General features: G+C 37.2%; 1 protein-coding gene across 4 annotated transcripts in view; it reads right to left on the bottom strand.

Moving 5' to 3' along the window:
• The window catches only part of DST (dystonin), a 397,510-nt gene that overhangs the window by 151,717 nt on the left and 222,465 nt on the right, over positions 1-23,328 (bottom strand). For 3 of the 4 annotated variants that reach the window (XM_075268370.1, XM_075268369.1, XM_075268371.1), the window contains exons 31-37: positions 21,643-21,781; positions 21,256-21,449; positions 20,028-20,187; positions 18,986-19,069; positions 14,930-15,037; positions 14,567-14,665; positions 5,195-5,335 (exon numbers count right to left, since the gene is read on the bottom strand). In XM_075268370.1, the coding sequence (XP_075124471.1) occupies positions 5,195-5,335; positions 14,567-14,665; positions 14,930-15,037; positions 18,986-19,069; positions 20,028-20,187; positions 21,256-21,449; positions 21,643-21,781 (925 nt within the window). Of the gene's footprint in view, positions 1-5,194; positions 5,336-6,485; positions 8,839-9,510; positions 12,454-14,566; positions 14,666-14,929; positions 15,038-18,985; positions 19,070-20,027; positions 20,188-21,255; positions 21,450-21,642; positions 21,782-23,328 lie in introns of those variants that run through there. The other variant, XM_075268372.1, reaches the window with a different exon arrangement.

Genomic DNA, 23,328 nt, shown 5'->3' with positions numbered 1-23,328 from the left:
ATAAATAATTTTAAAAATTGACAGGGAACATACGGAACAAACACAAATCAATTGTATCAAAGTCTGCGGTAAGACAGAGTTGGTTACTTAAAGAGGACCTTTCATCAGATCGGGCACATGCAGTTTTATATACTGCTGGAAAGCTGACAGTGCGTTGAATTCAGCACACTGTCGGCTTTCCCGATCTGTGCCCGGTGTAAAGCGCTATCGGTCCCGGGACCGTAGCACTTTACAGTCAGAAGGGCGTTTCTGACAGTTAGCCAGGAACGTCCTTCTGCCTCGCGGCGCCTATCGCGCTGTACTGTGGAGCGGGGAGGAACTCCCCCCTCCCGCTCCTGATAATACTCGTCTATGGACAAGCACTGTGAGCAGAGGGAGGGGGCGTTCCTCCCCGCTCCACAGTACAGCGCGATAGGTGCTGCTGGGCAGAAGGGCGTCCCTGGCTAACTGTTAGAAACGCCCTTCTGACACTAAAGCGCTACGGTCCCGGGACCGATAGCACTTTACACCAGGCACAGATGAGGAAAGCCGATAGTGCGCTGAATTCAGCGCACTGTCAGCTTTCCAGCAGTATATAAAACTGCATGTGCCCGATCTGATGAAAGGTCCTCTTTAACATATAGTGTCTAATCACATTGTCCACCAGATCAAAACACCTGTATATGACACTATCGCTCAAAATTCACATATTATCCCTTTGCGATTTAGTCAGATGTGGTGTGTTTCTTATGATATGTGCAAAATCCCTTCATATGTAATCGGGATACACACGACTTTTTGCAGGATGTATAAATATCATGAGCCTAGTTCATGCTTGTGGTATCATTCTACTAGGCATCATATGTCTCGCACTGTATATTTATAAGGAAGGCACATCGTTCACTAGACTAAGTCCATAGATATCTTGAATTCAGTACATACTTTATTGATTGTCCCCTGGGCTCTCTTATCATATAGAGGTATATGAGTACAACAAGCAGCATCCCAGCATGCCTATTGCTGACTATGACGATGAGACTGCTGTAAAGCACTATATGTTAGTAAAGGGTTTTCTGGGACTTAAACATTGATAACCTATCCTTAGGACAGATCAAAAATATATTATCGGTGAGAGTCCATACATCCAGAATCCCCACAGTTTAGCGGGTTGACTGGTGTTCCAGTGATTACTGTGGCTTCTTCATTAAACACTGAGCACAGCGCTGTACACTGCACATGATTATGCTTGGTATTGCAGGTCAGCCCCATTCACTTAAAGGGGCTCTATCACTGGGAAAAGTCATTTTTAACTAATCACATCCTTGCATAGCCTTTAGAAAGAGTATTCCACACCTACATTTAGTATGTAGATTGCCTCAGTGGTTTCTGAATAAGTCCGTTTTTATTCATATGCTAATGAGCTTCCAGCCAGCTCAGGAAGTTCCCAGCAGCACTCGTCTCTGCTATTATCCCCTATGTGTGTGCAAACAGGAAGCTGAGTCATCAGCAGCAGCCTGTGCTGTGCTCATAGGAAACAACAGGAGAGGAGTGCATGATGTATCGTGCACCAGTCTAATTAGCATATGAATAAAAACGGACTTATTCAGAAACCACTGCGGCAATCTACATACAAAAGGTGGGCGTGGAATAGCCTTTCTAAAGGCTATGCAAGGATGTGATTAGTTAAAAATGACTTTTCTTAGTGATAGAGCCCCTTTAAATGGGAATGAGCTGCTACTGTACCATGTGACCAATGAAAGTGATATCAGTACAGGAAACAGGGTGCAGCCCTTATGAGTGAAGCTGCCTGATCTTTCGAGGTCTAGTGTATCAGACCCTATCCATAACATATGTAAGTCCCAGGCTAAGGCCCTATGTAGCAAAACAAAGCTTTAAAAGTTGCTTAGAAACAAAAAAAATAAATCTATAGGGAAAATTCTGAAGCTAAACACAACATGCTGTAATTTATAAAAAGGCAAAAATCCTGCAATGTCTGGATGAGATGAATTGAACTAGAAGAGAAGACTAGGCAAGATTGCATCCCCATATAATCCTGTATACAAGGTCGCTGTGTAATAATCAAAATATTAAGTAAAAATCTATTTTCTATAGCTAATAATTGTTATAATTAAGTTTTGTTTTTTGTTATTACCACTTAAACATTTTAAATGTCTATGAATTATGACTAGGTTCTCCCATATATTCTATTTATATTGGCATTAGGTCTTTGTTTCCAAGCTGCACTTTAAAGGGAATGTGAATTGCTAGAAACTTATGTGTTGTTCAAATCAAAAGGTTGTAATGTGTAATGTAATTATGATTATGGGAGGATTACCATAAAAGTTAACATCTCCAACGTCTGAAGGTAGATAATACAGGATCACACCATGGACATTAGATGAGGGGCACAATTATGTTTTCACAGGTTCTCCAATAGAAGTCAATAGGGCAGATTTATGAAGGCTGGCATGTTATGAATGCCTCCTCATAAACTAGGAAAACTCTCGGCCAAGCCGTGTGCGTGCACACTGAAAAAAAAAGGTCAAAAGAGCCACTAAATGACTATAAATCTTCCCTGCTCACACCTGCTTCTAGGAAAGTGCCAAGTGCCAAGGTGGAAAATGTTGCAAATATGTTGTGCATATTTTTTCATGCGTTGAATGATAAACCTCTCTCAATGATTTTCCTCCAGGCTACAGGTTACTATGGACCATATGGTTGCTGTAAACCAGATCTCTAAACTGCTGCTAAAAGAAAAGGAGCAGCAGCTCCGACAAGATGGCTGGCCTAATAATCATGCATAGAAAATAAAAAAGAAGAATGAAAATAAGAATATGTTCCTGAATATGTTCTGATTTTAAATAATAAAAAATCTAAGTGACTCCTTTCCTCTAGCTGTTTGAATTGCTTTCCCTTACATTGAAAATGGAGGTTTGGATTATAAATCAAATTTTCCCTTTAAGAAAGTGAATACAATGATGGGGAATACAAAGCTACATTAATGTTACTCCCTGAGCTACTGAAGAGTAGAAAACTACTAAAAGTAAATGTTTTTAATGTGTGTGTTTGTTGCTTCACCACAGTAATACGACATAGTAAAGAGGAACAACACCAATAAAGGGGTTTTTCCATCTCACTGTTCCAGCAGTTTGCCTGTTGTCTCTCCTCTCACTTCCTGTATTTCCCCCCTCCTTTCCCTCTTGCTGATTGGGACACTGAAGTATCACAATACTTATGCTGATCAAATAATATGCACATGCTTGTAGAGAAGGACTCAGTGTTATCAGTGTGTTTACATAGACAGATAACAGAATCCACTTTATCAGCATACTGCAATTAGCTGAACTGATTGTCCTGCCAGCAGAGCAGTCAGTGAAGTCACTTGTCCAATCTCACAGGTCCGTGGTTATGGTAACGCTGTGTAAACAATGGAAGGAATAAGCTCCCACAGCAGGCAAACAAAGCAGCAATTCTAAATCAATATATTTAGGAAAAGTCTTCAATTTACATCAGCTATCAGTATATTCTTTAATCACAAGTGATAAAAATGAAGCGTGCCTGCCAGTCATGTTTCCACTTAAAGGTATGATAATGGAGATATCCCATAGCGAATAAATGAAGATTCTTGTGTTTTAATATGTCATTTCCAAACATAAGTGATTGTAAGTGCAACATTGTGCTCACGATTATAATACCTATGGTGGTCCATATAAAAAGAAGCACTGAAAGCATATTTTAGGTGACATGCTGTAGATGTGATGCTTCTTCTGTAGAATCAAAAATCAGAGTTTTTGCTTTATTTTGCTTGTCGAGTAAAATGTCGAACATTGTTGAACTCAACAGCTGTGAATGTGTATTGTGCCTTATACTCATTCCTGATAAGCTTCATGAGGAAACGGAGATGGAAAACATGTCTAATAAACTGATATGCATTTGAGGCCTGGATGTGTAAATCAAGGTATAAAGAACAATTTTAAGCACCAGCAAAATTACTATAAGCATGTATAGTTCTTTTAATTTGACCTTTTTGATGTTACCATTGTAAATTAGTCTGAATCAAGTTTCATTCATTAAAAAGTTGATGCAGAATGGAAGGAATAAACAAGACATGAAAATGGCTGTCCAATAATAATCATTTCTTTGGGTCATTGAACTGTACAAATTACAATTATAGAAGAGTGAGGAAAACTATTCAATTAACATAAAAAAATTGACAAATTTTGATTTTTATTTGTAACCATAATTACTGTAAATCTGCCATAGTTTATTTATTAGGATTTGGTAAAGAAATGATATAGCGCCCATTCTGAAAAATTAGAAACATTTTTTTTTTTTATAAAATTTCTTTTGATAAAGTTTGCATTGTATTGTATATTGTATTGTATGTTGGTTAGCTGAGCACTCACTTCAGAATAGAAGTTCCAATTGAAATCCACAGGGTAACCATATCAGGACCTCCTAGACAGAAAAGTACTCTTTCAGGTGGCTCCCTATGTTAGCTCATAGAAGGATGTCTGATTGCAGGACCCAACACTTACACCTCAGATTTTCATAGCAGTGCATTTTATAATCTCCTTAAGATAGTTTATGTTTAGGATTCATGATTATGAAAAACCTATACTATGTGTGTTGCCATCAGGGAGATCTTCTGGGTTTTTTTCCCTCTTCCATCCTTATGGGTATTCACCGCTTTCCATCTCCAAGTGTTTAAAGATTGATATTATAGAACTGTTAACACTATTTTTATAGAAATTAAATAACTACACAAAGTCATTCACAAACTGTAAAGGTAATGCTGACAATAAATCAGACCCATAAAAGTGTTACCAATATAATGCCCATAAGAGGGTTTCTTACCACACTTTATACTAAGCCTCAAACTACAACATAAAGTGATAACACAAAACATCATTATTGTAAAGATTTGAGAAATTGTTTCAGGGAACAATTTGCAAGATACGGTATAGGCACTTAAAGTCTCTTTACGAAGACAAGCATCTTTACACCTAAGCTAAGAATGTTAATAAAATGGATTTGTTCTTTGTTTTTTCAATGGGTAGATTTCAGGAAAATACTCAGTTGTATACAACCAGTGAAACATGGTATATAGGATCCGATATACAATTTTATTGCTTAGCAAACAAAACATATGATAATACTTAATGTATAATGTGAGTGGGTAGGAATGTTTATTACCAAATAATGCTTCTAATACCTGGTGCTTAGGAGTGGGTGTCATTCCTGCACTCTCTCCATCTCCTCCTTCCTTACTTAGCGTTTTAGTGACTTTAGACACCCAATTCAGTATGTCACCTGCCTTCTTTACATGCTCTCGCTTTTCCTCTTCCAATGATTTCTAGCAATAAATGCGTGACGTAAAACATATATAAACATTACATCCGAAAAAGCAAAATGTTACAGCAAAATATTCAAAAATATAAATTTGTTGGATACATTTGATTTCACCTTGATACATAAGGATATTAAAAAAAATAACATATCAATACAAAATAGAAACTACAAGAACTACTGAACCTTGAGGTCTATTCACCCACTGTGCTTGTTAAGATTCATATATGGTGACCACACAGTATTTTGCAAACTTGGCTACCAACATTTTCATATTAGCTATATACACAATTAGATGATACCTATCCAACACAATATACTAGGCAAATAAAAGACGCATATTTTGGTGACTGGGTACCACATGTCTTACCCAGTGAAGAAATATGCTTTTCAGGTGCTTTAGTTGACAAAAAAAAATATATCACATATGAACCTGTTTTTGTTATTAATTCACTGGTATGAAAAGACCCCAAAGTACAATGTGTTAACCACTGATAGGAAGAAAATAGTGAAAAATAATGACACGCCGTATATTAAACATCAACTTATACTTGCTGCCTTTGCATTAGCTTGACCATAAGAGGTAAACAAAAAAACAAGAAATAAATTGGGACAAATCTTCTTAAACACTTCATTAATTGTTCTTCCCAAATCACTTACATTTTGCTTTTCCTTAAAACATGCAATGACACTCTGGTATACTTTCCAAGCAAACATGCCGACTTACTTGTTTCATTTGTTCTACCTTCTGTTAAGATTCTTGGAAAATATTAAACATATGACAAAGTGGTTTCGCTATACTATTGACTGTCATAGCAAATACTCATGGTGGCACATAAATATGCCAAGGGAAATGGAATTTCAACAAAGAATGGAGCTTACAATACAAATGGAGCTTAGCATTGCAAACAATTTTGTATATTTACTAATCAAAACGTGTCAATTTCTGCAAAGTGTTCAAAAAGGGAATAAGGTTTTATAGGGAAAGAGGGAATAGTTTAGGAAACATTACACTGCACCGAAATAATGGCACAAAAATGTTATTGAAAGTAACTCAAGGAGAGGCAAATGCACCAAATTTATCATCCAGCATAAGCTTCCATGATACATTTAGCATATATAGATATATAGATTAATTTTAAGCTGTTTAGATTTAAGGCACTATTAATAAATCTACCTCAATGTACATATTGCACACAGCTTTATGAGTAATTTAGAGGTATAGGCGTGGGGTATCTAAGTATAGGGCTTGGGTAATAAACTGAATGTTTTCCACACATGAAGCATGTATTTAAAACAATATAGATATACTGCTATGTTAAGTGAAAGTAAGTTGGGAAGGTATAAAGAAACACAACAAGCTCAGTGTTACCATCACTGAAGATCAGCAATATACATACCACAGTATGTACAAAGAGGTAATGCAAGTAAATACAAGATTCTTAGAAAATGTTCTTTATGAACCTCCATCATTGATAGCCAGTTTCCTGAACTTCAGATTGAGACTTGACTGCCTTACTTCAGAAAGAAAATCAAGTAGACAGATCCAGATACTTCTCTTTGTTGAGTGTTCATTAGAAAATGTTGTTGAATTTATTGTGAAGAAAAATAAAGGCTAGGAATTCCAACATTCAGAGGCAGTGGAGCTTCCATCAAACGTAGTCCAGTATGACAATCGTAAACTGCTTTCTCTAGCGCATCCTTGTAGGATAACTTCCTCCGAGTCTTGGGACAGGTTAGACTTTTGACATAGGACTTTTCATCCTTTAGTTTTGTTGCTGTGGCAGCATCAACTATTCCTGTTTTGATGGCATCTTCCAGTGATAGTCGTGACTTTAATCTAGGGTCTATTAATCCTCCAGTTAAGTACTGATACTCAAGGCATCTGTAGCCAATTTCTTTGCTTAACATGTTCAAGTTCATAGCTTCACCAGCAGATAAAATGGCCTTTGTTGAGGGGTGGGTAATCCCAGTAAAAGAAACCTCACATTGATGAATTTGCTTAGCACAAACATCATCAATTAAGCCTTTATGTAAAGCTTCTGTCACACTATATTTCTTTCCAGTAGAAGGATCGATGATCCCTCCAGTACTAACTTGAGCCTCAAGACACCTAAAGACTGTTATTCTGTCTACCATGTTTCTTCTTAAAGCTTTAAAGACAGAAACTCTTTCATTGGTTTCATAAATCCAATATCCTGCTATTGGACTCTTAGGGTCCTTACTTGGTCTTGTTTTAGTTACTAAGATGTCAGCTAGCTGGATGGCTGAAAGGATGCCTTCTTTAAACTTTAGAATTATCGACTGGTCAATTTTGCCTTGGGAAACCGCCTCCTCTAAAATAAACTTTCTTCCTGTCTTGCAATCCGTCAGGTGTACTTGTGACTTGCCCTGGGAGTCAAAAACTGTTGAGCTCTCCCACTGGCACTCATACTTTGAAAGGTCAGTATATGTTTTCTGATCAATGAGACCTCTGTCAAATGCCTCGATACGTGTCATTTCTGTACCTGATCGGATATCTACTATGCAAATCTTGTGACCTCTTTCTGCTGAAAAAGCTGTAATTTCTCTTTCACCAATTGGTAAAAGGAATGTTTTGCTGTCTAAATCAAGAACACACAATTGCAGCAAATCGGAGTAATACATACTCTGCTTATTGGTTGGAAAGTGGAAACCTTTCACATTGCTAGCTGGTTCATGCAAAAATTTTAACGTTGTATGATTTAACAAACCCTTCAGAACTGCCACTTCAGATGGGATTCGTATGCTTCTAACTGGGTCAATGACTCCACCAGTGGCAATCTGAGCTTCAAGGATCCTTTTCCCTTTCTGTCTTTCAAGTAGTCTAGCCTCAATGGCCTGGAAAACAGACAGCCGTTTGCCAGAATGAATGTATCCTAAGACAGCTTTTTCAGCTTCAAGGAGTTTTTCTTTAAATTCGTGGTCAGCAAATCCACAGCTGATGGCCTCCTCAACAGAATATTTTTTGCCTGTAGAGGGATCAATGATAAAACCTGTCACTACTTGTGCTTCTAAATACTCAAAAGCTAACCCTTTATCAATAATCCCCTTTTTCGCAGCTAAACTGAAAGATATTCTTTCTCTGCTTGATTCAAGGTATAAACCTGCTATCGCAGTAGCTTTTGACAGGTATGTGTTGAGCTCTTTCTGAACTTCTTGAACAGTTGTTTGACCTAACTCAAGCTGTTCCATTGTTTTGGCATCAAGTATTTTAGCTTCTACCATCTGTTTAGCAGATACAATTTTTCTGAGACCTTGGAAGATGAATCTATCATCAATGGTAGAACTGTCACTCAAAGAAGTCTCAGAGCCTGCATAGCTTTTGTAACTGGAGGATATATAACCCATCTTCGGTAAATCTGCTCTCCTAAATCCTTCCAAAACATTACGTTCTTCAAAAACCTGATCTTCATTGTTAAGCAAGAATTCCTTTTCCTGTTTTACAGTTGTAACTTCAACAGTCAAATCATATTGCTTGCTCTTCACTATCTGTAAATAGGAATATTTAAAATAAAGGAAGGATGGTTAGGGGTTAAGCCTATATATATAACTTCCAAACTAACAAAATTATTAGTATAATTAATAATTAATTAACACGAGAAAGACGTACAAATAGTATGACTAATTAGTACTAAAACACCAAATCTATAAAGCCCCCCCGCATGCTCCAGTTTAGAAGACCCGCAGAGCCAAGCTGAACAGATAATAGATTTACAAAAACTTTTACATAAGCCTAACTAGGATATGTATCTGATATCAATAATAAGCAACAGCTTAAAGGGGATGTCCCACAATGGATATTTAACACATTTCAACTGGTGCTAAATGTGTCATTCCTGGGGGCTCCACCAATGAACCCTCCATAGATCCCTAGAGAGTGGGACAAGAAGAGCTCTCCATTTCTCATCACTACACCACTGCAGTGAAGATAAAGTTCACATGCAGCCTGCTATAGTCTGTGATAAATGTTCCTTTGAGAGATAATCCCTTTAAGCAAAATAACATCTTAAGGAGCATTTGGTATAAAAAGTGGTATACAAGCTGCAGCCTAAGCAAGCAAAGGGGTTCATCACCATGTTAAAGAAAACATACATAAGCATAGCAAAGCATGTCATGTGCCTGTTTTATAGCATATTAGCGGGGAGGATATACATAAAATACCTCCATAGGTTGATCAAATTTTCCTAGCTCTTTTCCAATTTTCTCCTCTTCAATTCTTAAAGTCTGAATGGCATTCTGTAAACTTTTATCCTTTATAGTCTCTAGCTCTGACAGCTGTTTGTAAGCATTCATGTTATCAATAGATATTTGAAGCTCTGTGCTGGTCTGGGTAACGTACTCTGTAAAAGGCTTTCCCTTGTCTCCAACATCCAGGGACTGCTTTATCCTGGACAACTGTAGCTGAAGCTCCTTCTGCACGCTCTCATCGTAACCATCCATATGCTTCTTGTCTTCAATGAGTGTGGAGTTAAAAACAGGAACACCATCAAGATGACTATCCAACTTCCGTCTCAACATTGGAGAAGATTTGGTTCTTTGATTAAGCCCATCAAAATCTTGCTGAGAACCTGGCGAGGAGATAACGTAGCTGTTTCCTTTCACTTCAAATTCATTTTTCTGAAAGGGGCTTCTTATGCTATTATTTTGCTGGATCTCATTTTGTAGATATCTTAACTGGTTGATGTGTTCTTGTCTCTGAATGTCAATTTTCTGTTTAAAACTTTCAACAGCACGTTTTTGAACCTCAAGTTCTTCCTCTAGTTTTCGACACTTCTGAGCATTTTCAATTCCAGATTTTTTCTCCAAGTTCAACTGCTCTTGACATCTCTGTAACCTCTCTTGAAGATCTGAAAGTTCGATATGCATTAATTTAACCTTCTCTTCCAGCACTGCCTTTTCCTGTTTCACACCAACTATTTCCAGTCTCATATTTGAATAATTATTTTCAGTGCTCATACTAGACTCCATTGATTTCTCCAATTTTTTCCTGAACTCTTCTGCTGAGCTTTTGTATTTTACAGACTCTTCTTGATACAACATAAGCTTTTTCTGTGCTAGCTGCTCATCCACAGTCTTCTTGTGAAGGTCGTCTTGTGCTTTCTTTAGTTTTGTGTTCATTTCCTGGAGCTGAGTCTGATACTGATGTTGCTTCTGCTCCGACATGCGCTTTTCCATAGTTAAACTGTTTAATTCAGCTTTCAGATTTCGTATCTCCTTTTCAGAATTCAGTATTGTTAAGCTTTGCTTGTCACATTTCTGCCTGATTTCATTTAGGGAATTTTTAGATTTTGATAAATCTTCTTCGAGCCTTTTTACCATGTTTTGGGTTTCATACTCTCCTTTCGAATGTTTTTGCAGTTGCTCATTTGCAGTCCTCATTTGTTCCTTGGTACTTTCTAACTGTGTTTTTACTACATCTAAATTTTTCTGCAAATTATTTCTTTCCATGATTGTCTTCTCACACTCAGATTTCATCTTCCTTAACGTAATCTCTGTTTCATTATGTGTTTTCGTAAGATCATCAAATTTAATTTTCAGAGAATTTGACCACTGAGTGCTTTTGGTTAACTCATCCTGTAGCTTTATCATTTTCTGCTGCTCCTCTTTCTGTGCCCTACCATGATGGTGCAGATCCTCTTGCGCTTTCTTGAGCTGTTCACGTAAAGTTTCAACTTCTCCACTTCGTGATTGTGATCTCTGTTCAAACACAATTTTTTCTTGCTGCAAATTATTTATTTGTGAATTTAGAATTTTTACACTGCTCTCAGCTTTTGCATTTGCCCGGGTGAGCTCTTCGGTTCGTTTTCGGAATTCCTCCACATCTTGTTTCTTTCTTGCTAAATCTTCCTCCAGGAAGGATAATTTTTGAAGACTATTCCTCTCAGACATTTCTTTCTGTCTCAGTTCTTCCTGGGTAGATTTGAGTTTCTCTCTGACTGCATCATAGTCAGCTTTTAGCATCTTTAGTTTATGCTCTAATGATACTTTATCTTGCTGCAATACCTTTAATTCCTCCTCAAAACTTATTCGAATCTTTTTTAGGTCATTGGCCTCTTGCATCACTTCTTCAGCTTTATCCTGACTTTGATAAAGTTTTCGTTCCACATCCCTTAGTTGCAAAACATAGCTTTGCTCTAATTGGTTCTTTTGTTCTATTTCAACTTTAAGCTGTTGCACCATATTATGTGCGTCATCCAACTGATTTCTTAGTTGGCGGTTCTTCTCATCTGCAGTTGCCTTTTGTATCTGTAATGTACTCAGCTCTGCTTTATACTGTTTGATCTCATTCTCAGCTTTTTTGTGAACCAATGTAAGTTCATCAAGCTGTTGCCTTAGGGTTTCTGCTTTCTTAACATACTGTTCCATTTGAGCCCCCCTCACGTCTGATTCAATAACATAGTGAACTTCTTGCACAGATCGTGAAGGGATCACCATCTCTTTAGAAGAGGAATAACTATACAAAGAGTCTGAATATTGTCTTTTTGTTTCATAATCAATCTTCTCCTCTACAATCTTTTTCTGGAATGCAAGGTCACTTTCAAGGTGTTTAATCTGTCTCAAGAGTTCATCCTCTATCTCAGCTTTCCGTTTCAGTTCTCCCATTAGACTGAGTTTTTTATTTTCCAGATCATGCAGATCAATTTCTTTTCTCTTCAAGTGATCCTCCAGTTTCCTTCTTGCTGTAGTGCTTTCCTCTATTTGGGTCCTAAATGCTCTAAGTTTGTCTTCTACAGCATCACGTTTAGATTCAGCTTGCCGTGTAATCTGGCGTACATGTTCAAGCTGCTGCTCAGCTGCTGTTTTCAGTTTAACTGTGGTTTCCAGTTCTAAACGGAACTGCTGCACCTCGTACTCAGCCTTTGTTTTTTGCAAAGTTAATTCTTCAACGGCCTTTTGATGTTTTTTAATCTCCATCTCAGCAGAAGCCTTCACTTTTGTCAGTTCCTGCTCTAGCATATATTTTTGTTTTTTCATGTCTTCCAGCGTTAGCTCAAGCTCCTGAATTCTTTTCTGGAGCCTCTTGTTTTCCTCTGCACTGGCCTTTTGCTGTTCTGCTAACTCTGGATAAGCCGACACGGAAGACCTCTCTGAATATATCAGAGTCTATGACAAAATAAAAAGTAAGAAAAAAATCACATTCACTTTTCAGAATTTTATTCTGTTAAAAATGTATGATTCCTTATGCATTGGTAATAAGAAAATAAAATAAATACATAAAAAGACAGCCATAATTACAATTTGAAGGGGCTGTCCATGATAATTTCTTTTTTAAATTAGGCCGGGGAGGTGGAAAAAAAAACATACCTGGTCACAGTGCAGTAGGGACTTCGAGTAAAATAAGAGGAGCAGCAGAACTGGACTGTGCTGGGAGACACCAGAGTAGGCGAGTACAGTTTTTTTGTTTGTTTGTTTTTTTAAAAAAAATCCACCTTCCCCAGCCTAAATTTTTTCATCCTGCACAACCTCTCTAATATTTTGACTGGATTTGATCAAGATGTGACAAGAATACTTTAATACGGATTGAAAAATCAAGATTATTTGTCACTTCATTTGTATGTAGCACTATTTACCATGATCACTCATTTTTAACTTCAGCTCAGTCTCACATCAGGTCTGCACAGACACAGGTTACACACTAAGCTGTACAATGGCTGAGGTACTAGAAATCTTCTGAAAGGATCCTATTAATTAGAACAGTAATGGTACATAAAATTTATGGGAAGTCATAGTATTGCTTTGGCAGATGTCCTACACAGCATGCTAGCTGCATCTGCCAATATTCCAGTAGAAGATTGGTGGATTAGATTAAAGTGGAACATTATTAAACATATAAAATGTATACCATAAAGGACTTACCTATATTAGCCAATTAAAAGATAAAGATTCAGCCACCTTGTCTTGTCAGTGAAGTATCAGTAGAGTGATAAGAAACGAGGCACCCATGTCCAGAGAAGCAAAACACATACTGTACAGTAAACAAAATATCTGCAGGATGTTCAAGCTATTACTGGCAGGTTAGAGGAAAAGCCCAGCTTGTACATACAACATAAACCATGCAACCAACATAAAGCCAGACAACATAACAGAAAACACAAGTAACTCTATAGGTCATAGATTAAAGCTAATGCAAAGGCAGTGTGTTTATTACCCTAAATGTAACAATGATTATATACAGTATACTGTAAATATAATTGAAAAAGATCTTGTCTTATACACCTATTATAGAAAAAGAAAACACATCATCAGTCTTTAGTCATTACCTTGTAAATTATTCTCTAAATCATCAAGCTAGATAAAACTGCATAAAAGTAAAGTTAAATATGTACTTGTTTTCTGCAGGTCTTAATAGTTAGGATACAGAGGCTAAGTGTATTATTTTTTTATAAACTATATTTTAAATATAAAACTAACATAACAAATAGTCCCTCCTTTTAAGAATAGTAATGCCGTAGTCTATTTAATAAATCCCTTCAACTTATTTTTCTGGCAATAAGCTTTGCTGAATCTGGTAAGTGCTAATGTCTGTTATACAGTTATACTTGTAAATACAGAGGCAGATTTATCATGCCTTGCACGCCACTTTTTTGGCATACGAGGCATAAAAAGTAAAAAAAAAAAAAATAATAATAATAATAATAATAATAATAATAAATAAATAAAATTGAGTTTTATACAAAAAAAATTGCAGCCACCACCTTCAACACTTTTCTGAAAAGGGGACATGGTGAGGGCATGCAAGAGTCGAGAACCGTGGAGGTTGTCATTTACTCTAGAAATTTGGTGTAAATGATGTGGGAAATGTGGAGGGTTCATGCACATCCTAAATGAGGAGCACCCTCCTCTAATTCAACGGTTATGAAGACTAGCGTTAATAATGCCAGTCTTCATAAATCTGCCCCACTATTCTTAAATGAAATTACTCATTTATTGCCCAAACTGCAAAATTTTATTTAAGTACTTTCAATGTGTAAAACTAATAAACTTACTGTCGTAAGATTTACTTTTAATTGTAAACACTTAACTGCTACTTGTATATACAATAAACAATGCATAGTAGGCCACCACCAAAAAGAATGCCAACAATTACATAATGCAAAGAGATTTGGAAAGCAAACTGAAAATGAGAAAGTTTCCCTCACCGGCAGTGTTCAGTACAAAATAGATCAACTTTAATAAAATGTGCTATGAACCTATGAGCTTTCGCTCGGATTTTTACCTCCTCTTCTTCCAATCTTTTTAAGGTGTCGCCAGAAAATTTAATAAACTGGCTAATTAAAGTCATCAAGGCAGTGTAACGGGTCCTTAGATCCATGTACTAAAAATAAAAAAAAAAGAATAGTGATCATGCTTTGTTGAAACGCAAAAACACAAAATGGGAGGATGTATCAAGACTGGCATTTCAGTCTCCAGTCTTGATCCCCTCTGCACTGGAGTGTATGTACAACCATAACATAAACCATACATAAAATACAACACACTATATGGTTACATGTAAACAGTTCCACATTTCCATGAAGAATAAAATGCCAATGCCCTACAATATGCAGAGGGTTACTGTATTAAATTGAATATAACTTGCCTCTTGTACAACAATATCAGATGAGCTCTGGAAGCGTCTACGTTTCATTGGAGATTTTTGATGGGAGTCTACAAGTGCTCTGTAAGTCATCAGCTGAATTTCATAATCCTGTAAAACAACAATGAAGGCATCTTTTAACACTGAATTTGCCTGTATGTTTACACCTTGCTAATATTTATTTAAGATTTATGTCTCAACCATAGGGCGACATTACAGCTTAAGGAGGGATGGATATATAACGATGATCCATAAAGATGCATAAGACCTTGCTGTACCTCCATATGATACCAATTTCATAACAAGATGTAAGGAATATAAAGCCAGCTATGGCATCACATACAATACCTGGGGATCTATAAAATGAAGCCAGGTTGGTAAGTAATAGATCTCCACACGTAAACTGTGTTCAAGATAATTTATTGTAGCGAATGAGTGAGTACTTTCGGTCTATTTTTCGACCTTCCTCAGACTCTACATAGAACATAAAAAGACATTCTGTCATGAAAATTGCAACATGTTGTAACAGCACATGCTGTAAAAATAAAAGGAACAAAATATGAACATTTATGACACAAACAAATCACAAACATAAAAGCCATGTATCAGCAAAAAGTGGGTCTCCATCTGCAGTGTAGTTAGGGTCTGGATAGTAATAGTAGTATATATTGGTCAAGGAAAATTGTCAAACCAAAACACAAAATATAACATTCCAGTAAAATAGTCTATAGATAAAGATAATACAAAAATATGTCATTTTGGTATGGAGCTGCATGTATTGTCCCATAAATAAAAACATAAGTAAAGCAGAACAGAAATAATCACCTGTTGATTCAGTAGTCCAGTATGCATAGGGAGTTAATTTAGTTCTGCCTATTAGATTAAAGAGTGCATAACATCAGTATAATAGCCCCCCATGAGAAGGGAGTATAAATGTAAATAGCAATGCTCGTTGTCAAGGGTCCTTACCTCCCGCCCGTCCGGGCCCGCATAGGGTTAATGCAGCAAAAGTTTTTGCAGAGATGCGCAGCAGGGAATTGCCTTTGGCGAAATGGAAAGAAGCGCGCCATGTCAGCGTCCCTGTCCGCCTTAAAAAGGGGGAATTTCCGGCCTCTTGCTATCAGGCCGACGCGCGCATGACAACGAACGTACGTGCATAGAGGTGACTGCGCATGCGCGCGCGCCCGATGCATAGAGAGACTGCCGGTCAAAAAAGGGCGTCCGCCCGAGAGGCGCATGCGCACTAGGGAAGTGCGATGTGCTAGGAGATCTCACGTATATAACATAGAGCATAGGTAAAGAGGGAGAAGCATGTGCAAAGGACTATGGGGCAGGGATGGGAAATGGCTGAAAATAGAGGATACTATCTGATACTAGAAGAAAGATAAAAGGAAAATGAGGAAAAGAATGTGATAAATAGTGAAAAGACCAGTGAATATAGAGGTGGAGATAAATAAAAGGTAATGAAAGCCAAAAAATAAAAAATAAAAAATCAAGACCAAAATAAAGATAAAAAATTGAAAATTACAAAAAAATAATAAAAAATAAAAAATAAAAAACAAAATAAAAAACAAAAAAATGAAGAATAAAAAATAAAAATAAAAATATGAAAAGGATATATTTTCTATCATGCGGGCCCAGGCGGTAGTTGGGGAGCAATCTTAGCGAGCCTGTGAAGAAACAAGAAGAATGAATTTTTGAAATAATGGGAACAATATGCAAGAACAAACAAGAAAAGTATGTTACGAAAAACAAGTGGGAACACCTTAAATGAATGCCTGTACTTCGTATTCTCGATTGAGACCCCTAGGCTCCATCGTCTGGAGCCTATGAATCCAGTACGCCTCTTTTTTCTTTAGCATCAATATTCTATTACCACCCCTCCGAGGGATGCTCACTTGCTCGAGTACCTGGAATTTTAACTGCGAGATGTTGTGCCCCATTTTGTCAAAGTGTGCTGGTAAGGGCAGCAGTAAGTTGCGACAACGAATGTTGGATTTATGTTGCTTCATGCGGTTTATCCTGCCATCAATGCTCTAATGTATTAAAAGGGGAAAAGATCTATCACCCACAAACAGGGGAAACAATATTATCCAGAGATTACTTTACATGCAACTCAAGTTTTGTCGTTTACCTAATAAAATGTCCATGCGGTCTCGCATACGTTGGGGAGACAACCCAGCGTGTGCGGGACCGCATGAAGCAACATAAATCCAACATTCGTTGTCGCAACTTACTGCTGCCCTTACCAGCACACTTTGACAAAATGGGGCACAACATCTCGCAGTTAAAATTCCAGGTACTCGAGCAAGTGAGCATCCCTCGGAGGGGTGGTAATAGAATATTGATGCTAAAGAAAAAAGGCGTACTGGATTCATAGGCTCCAGACGATGGAGCCTAGGGGTCTCAATCGAGAATACGAAGTACAGGCATTCATTTAAGGTGTTCCCACTTGTTTTTCGTAACATACTTTTCTTGTTTGTTCTTGCATATTGTTCCCATTATTTCAAAAATTCATTCTTCTTGTTTCTTCACAGGCTCGCTAAGATTGCTCCCCGACTACCGCCTGGGCCCGCATGATAGAAAATATATCCTTTTCATATTTTTATTTTTATTTTTTATTCTTCATTTTTTTGTTTTTTATTTTGTTTTTTATTTTTTATTATTTTTTTTGTAATTTTCAATTTTTTATCTTTATTTTGGTCTTGATTTTTTATTTTTTATTTTTTGGCTTTCATTACCTTTTATTTATCTCCACCTCTATATTCACTGGTCTTTTCACTATTTATCACATTCTTTTCCTCATTTTCCTTTTATCTTTCTTCTAGTATCAGATAGTATCCTCTATTTTCAGCCATTTCCCATCCCTGCCCCATAGTCCTTTGCACATGCTTCTCCCTCTTTACCTATGCTCTATGTTATATACGTGAGATCTCCTAGCACATCGCACTTCCCTAGTGCGCATGCGCCTCTCGGGCGGACGCCCTTTTTTGACCGGCAGTCTCTCTATGCATCGGGCGCGCGCGCATGAGCAGTCACCTCTATGCACGTACGTTCGTTGTCATGCGCGCGTCGGCCTGATAGCAAGAGGCCGGAAATTCCCCCCTTTTAAGGCGGACAGGGACGCTGACATGGCGCGCTTCTTTCCATTTCGCCAAAGGCAATTCCCTGCTGCGCATCTCTGCAAAAACTTTTGCTGCATTAACCCTATGCGGGCCCGGACGGGCGGGAGGTAAGGACCCTTGACAACGAGCATTGCTATTTACATTTATACTCCCTTCTCATGGGGGGCTATTATACTGATGTTATGCACTCTTTAATCTAATAGGCAGAACTAAATTAACTCCCTATGCATACTGGACTACTGAATCAACAGGTGATTATTTCTGTTCTGCTTTACTTATGTTTTTATTTATGGGACAATACATGCAGCTCCATACCAAAATGACATATTTTTGTATTATCTTTATCTATAGACTATTTTACTGGAATGTTATATTTTGTGTTTTGGTTTGACAATTTTCCTTGACCAATATATACTACTATTACTATCCAGACCCTAACTACACTGCAGATGGAGACCCACTTTTTGCTGATACATGGCTTTTATGTTTGTGATTTGTTTGTGTCATAAATGTTCATATTTTGTTCCTTTTATTTTTACAGCATGTGCTGTTACAACATGTTGCAATTTTCATGACAGAATGTCTTTTTATGTTCTATGTAGAGTCTGAGGAAGGTCGAAAAATAGACCGAAAGTACTCACTCATTCGCTACAATAAATTATCTTGAACACAGTTTACGTGTGGAGATCTATTACTTACCAATCTTGACGGGGTGGGACCCTATCTCCACCAACCGGACAGCAACTGTATCCCTGATTCATATAAAATGAAGCCAAACACAACTCTGTGTGCAGCTGTAAATACTTAAGCAACTGGATATACAGTATAAAGGAGGCCCAGAAGAGTTTATTAATAAGCTGAGGTCAAAAGGTTTGACAATTTTGGATGTATATGGTGAATAATGTAAACAACTGGGATGGCAAACAAATGATACCTTAATAGCCAGGGAATACTGTTCTGAATACTTCTGACATTCGTCCATTTTACTCTGCTTCATCTCAATTTCAGAAATCAGGTTCTAAAATAAAGAACAGGTATGAGTAAAAATACAATCTTCTAGGAGGTAACTAAAAAATATTGTGTGACATAAAAGCAGTTCTTAAATAAAATAGATTTAATTAGATTCCTTTAATCTGGTGACCAGCAGGGTCTGGTCCAGAAAAACTCTTTAAATCAACACACCACCAGAGAGAAGATTTTAGTTCTGGTGAGTAGTATAGTACATATAGTGAAAAATTATTTCATCCACTTTTTTAAAACCTTTATAAATATGCTGCCCTAACTATAATCAAAAAAAAAGAAAAAAAAGAAAAAAAAACTATTTACACAAGTTGGCTCTTCTCCCAAACCTTGTGTCACATTGTCCACTGTAGTATAGACATTAGGCACTGTAGTTAAATGGGTTTTCCCATATAAGGGTTACACGTGATCTCCTCTCCCCTCCACTTCCTGGTTTCAGTGTCAAGTTGGTGGGTAGTCTAAGCTTGTGTGGTGCATAGATTATAACGGGAGTGTGCACTAAGACTATGAATGTTCTAAAGTATACACTGTTATCCCAGAATTTACATACAGAGATAGCAGAGGCAATGATTCAGTACTGTTCTAGTCCTATTCAGTTCTCAGCATGACTTTGCAAACCTTGGCAGCAAATTGTAAACAATGACAGTATCTGAAAAGGGGTACAAGATGGATAAAGTAATCTATTGAGCAAAACACCTCACTTAGCAAGTTTAAATACTATCCTGGAATACCCCTTTAAGTGCAGTAATGTCATGCACATAAGTAATATGAGATTACTATGGATAATATATTATGATAAGCACAGGAACATTTTCTTAACCATGGCAGTATACATATTATAGGATCCATATAAACCCTTCAATTAACTCTCAAACGTATGCTATAACTAATCTGTGAACAATGCTAGTCCATAACAATTACAAACAAACATAACTTTTAAGAGAAATTCAGTTTACCTTCTGCTGATCCAGACGTTTGGACAGAGCCTTACTATCAGATATGCCATCCTGAAATTTACTTTGTCCATCCTCTATTTGTCTAATCCAGGAATCAAGTGCCAAGTAAGATTCTTTGTAATACCTCAGAGACTTGCTTATTCCATCCAGGTCTCTTAGTCTAAAAAATAACAAAAACAGCAAAAAATAATATCACTTACCTCAAACACTTGCATATGAACTGTTAGCTATTAAGTAAACCAGAAAGTTGAGTTCTCCATCTTCTGATTGTGTAAACTGCTACACAAAACAATGCATTTATGACTGACTACATCACTAAATCTTTTGTCTACCATGCAAACTAAAATGCCAAAGCCTCTGACAAAAATAAAAGCTTGCAACAATTAAGATGTGACGATCTTACAAATACTATAAAATGGCAATTTGTTAGGTAGTAGAGATGAGCGAGTACTGTTCGGATCAGCCGATCCGAACAGCACGCTCCATAGAAATGAATGGATGCACCTGGTACTTCCGCTTTGACGGTGGCCGGCTGCTTAACCCCCCGCGTGCCGGCTACGTCCATTCATTTCTATGCAAGCGTGCTGTTCGGATCGGCTGATCCGAACAGTACTCGCTCATCTCTATTAGGTAGTATTCCTGCTACATTTTTTCCTATTACAACTATAGAACCAGGCACACAGTTATATTTAGGCTAATGCCCTACATTGAGAAAAGGCTTCTTTTTTTTTTTTTGCAGATTTTGCTGCGATTTTTGAGTCAAAGCCAGGAGTTGACTGAGCAGAAGGGAGAAGTGTAAGAACTTCTTTTATATTTCCCATTCCTTTTGTAGCCACCCCTGGGGTTGACTAAAGAAAAAGCAGCAAAATCTGCAACAAAAAAGCAGCTACCACAATGTGAGCCCTTAACCTTAATGTTACTAGTTACAGTGTTCATTCAAAGTGTTCTCCTTATCTGCTAATACAAGTCATCAAAACATATTGATGACCCCTAAATTAAAGAAAGAGACCAGGATATGAAAGAGTAACCTTCATTGCATCATCTGCGGACTTCTTGGAATAATATCTTTTTGATGTTACTTTGTCATAAAGCTGACATTCTAACAATATACTACTAGTATAGCCATAAATTCATTCTATGCTTTTGTAACTATTTTTGATAAAACAAACAAACAAACAAACAAACAATAAAGACTAAGAAATTTAAACAAACATAAAAGTATGCATACCTATTTTCAATCTGAGAGTGTACATTCTGCCACCGCTCAGCAAGCTGGTCTGCCTTTTCTTTGTGCCAATCGAAGTCAAGGTCTCGCTCCTTGTGTACTTTGAACATTTGATCGCTGATGCTTTTAGCTTTCTGCAATTCATCTTCCAGTGCATGAAACACCTCTCTTTTAAGATCCACCTCTGATCTCCATTGCTATGTTGTAAATGATAAATCACAGAAATATTTGCCAGAATTAACTGTGGAATCTTCACACAAACACAGCACGTCAAAATGTACCATATAAACAATAATTCATATGTGTTGAAATATGGCATAATATAGAAATGTAGAAGAGTAGAACAAAAAGGACAAAAAACTCAGCTACTTCATATAGAAAGATGCATACCTTCAAGGTGCTTATCAGTCGATCTATTGTGTTTCTATCAGCTGTAATGACATCTTCTTCACACAGTTTGGTCTCATATGTTTTCACTAGAGTCTCAGCTCCCTGTGTATTCTTCAGCACTAAATTTATAGTCTTTAATCTGTATGGGGTCAAAGAAGAAACATACATAACATTTGGCTTCGTTAACTCATGACAGTTTTTTTTTTATTGACAGTACATCTGCAAGGAAAAACTAATAAATCCATATTACAACACTATGTTGTTGTTAAGTCCAACATTCTGCTGTTTAGGCTTATAAAATAGGCAGAGTTCCTATTTTATACAGAGCAGGAATAAACATATGCTTCTAGGAGCCTCTAGAGGGAGCTAGGTAACAATACATTGTTTTGTTTGATGCATAAATACATGAATTAAGCAGCAAAGATCCCTCTAGTGTAGTGTAATCCTTAGGATAGGCCACCAATAAAAAAAAAATCATCTGGCATCTTAACCTCTACTGATCAGCTGGTTGAAGGGGCTGTAGTGTTTGTGAGAACGCCATAACCCATTCACTGTTTACAGCAAATGTCATTTGTTTCTTATGGACTGTACAATGCAATTCCAGCCTCGTCACATTAACTGCTATGAAATGAGGCTATAACTACATTGCACAACTGGTAAGAAAATAATGTTAAAAATTGAAGGGCACAGTGGCCTTTGAAACAGCAGATCAGCAGGGTTCCAGAGCGTCAGACTGCCACTCATCACTTACTGATTCCCTATCCTGATTATAGTTCACCATTAAAAAAAAAAAAAGTGGACAACTCCATTAATTCTTCACTATGAAATTTATACATATAATTTATAGACTCTTTTAAAAGAATTGCACACTTTATATTTCAAACAAACTGATAGGGTTAACAATTATAAACTGCATAAATATACAATGAAAAGGTTAAAGGAGTTGTCCAGTTTCAGCAAATAAATGTTATTGCTTGCATAATGAAAAGGTATATAATTTCCCAATACACTTTCTATTTACATGCAGTGGATAATAATCTATCCACAGTCTATGTCGCGTGAGGGCCATATGGTTCCTTATAGTCACAGCACCGTAATACAGACATCTGACTTGTAACGCGCAGTGCACCTGTAAGGTCACCACATGACCATGGACTGACTTTTGTCCAATAGAAATAAACAAAGAATGATAGCAAGTGGAAATCTAGTAAACTGTGAGGAATTGAAAGTAAGGGTTGGTTCACATCTGCTTTTGTATTCCGTCCGGGGAGAGTCCGCATGGAGACCCCCCAAACAGAATACAAACGCAATTGCAAGCGCTGTACTGTAAAAGCACACGAACCCCATAGACTATAATGGGGTCCGTGTCCTTACTGCCAGAGCTCTGCAAGCATCGTGCAGACAGGAAAGTAGTTCACCATCTACTTTCCTGTCCACAAGAGTCGTGTGAGCAGTGCGTGGCAAGCTCATGGACCTCATTATAGTCTATGGGGTCCATGTGCTTTTACAGAACAGTGCTTGCAATTGCATTTGAATTCCATTCGGGGAGTCTCCATGCGGAATTCCCCGGAAGGAATACAAAAGCTGATGTGAACAGGGCATCAGTAGGAAATAGTATAACTTTTCATTTGCTAACAATAAAATTTATTTGCTAAAGCTAGACAACGCTTTATTATTTCTATAGTA

Source organism: Leptodactylus fuscus, chromosome 3 (genome assembly GCF_031893055.1).
Source record: "Leptodactylus fuscus isolate aLepFus1 chromosome 3, aLepFus1.hap2, whole genome shotgun sequence".
NCBI classification, from domain to species: Eukaryota; Metazoa; Chordata; class Amphibia; order Anura; family Leptodactylidae; genus Leptodactylus; species Leptodactylus fuscus.
Note: the sequence above shows the minus strand (reverse complement) of the source record. Positions and strands in the feature narration are given on the sequence as shown.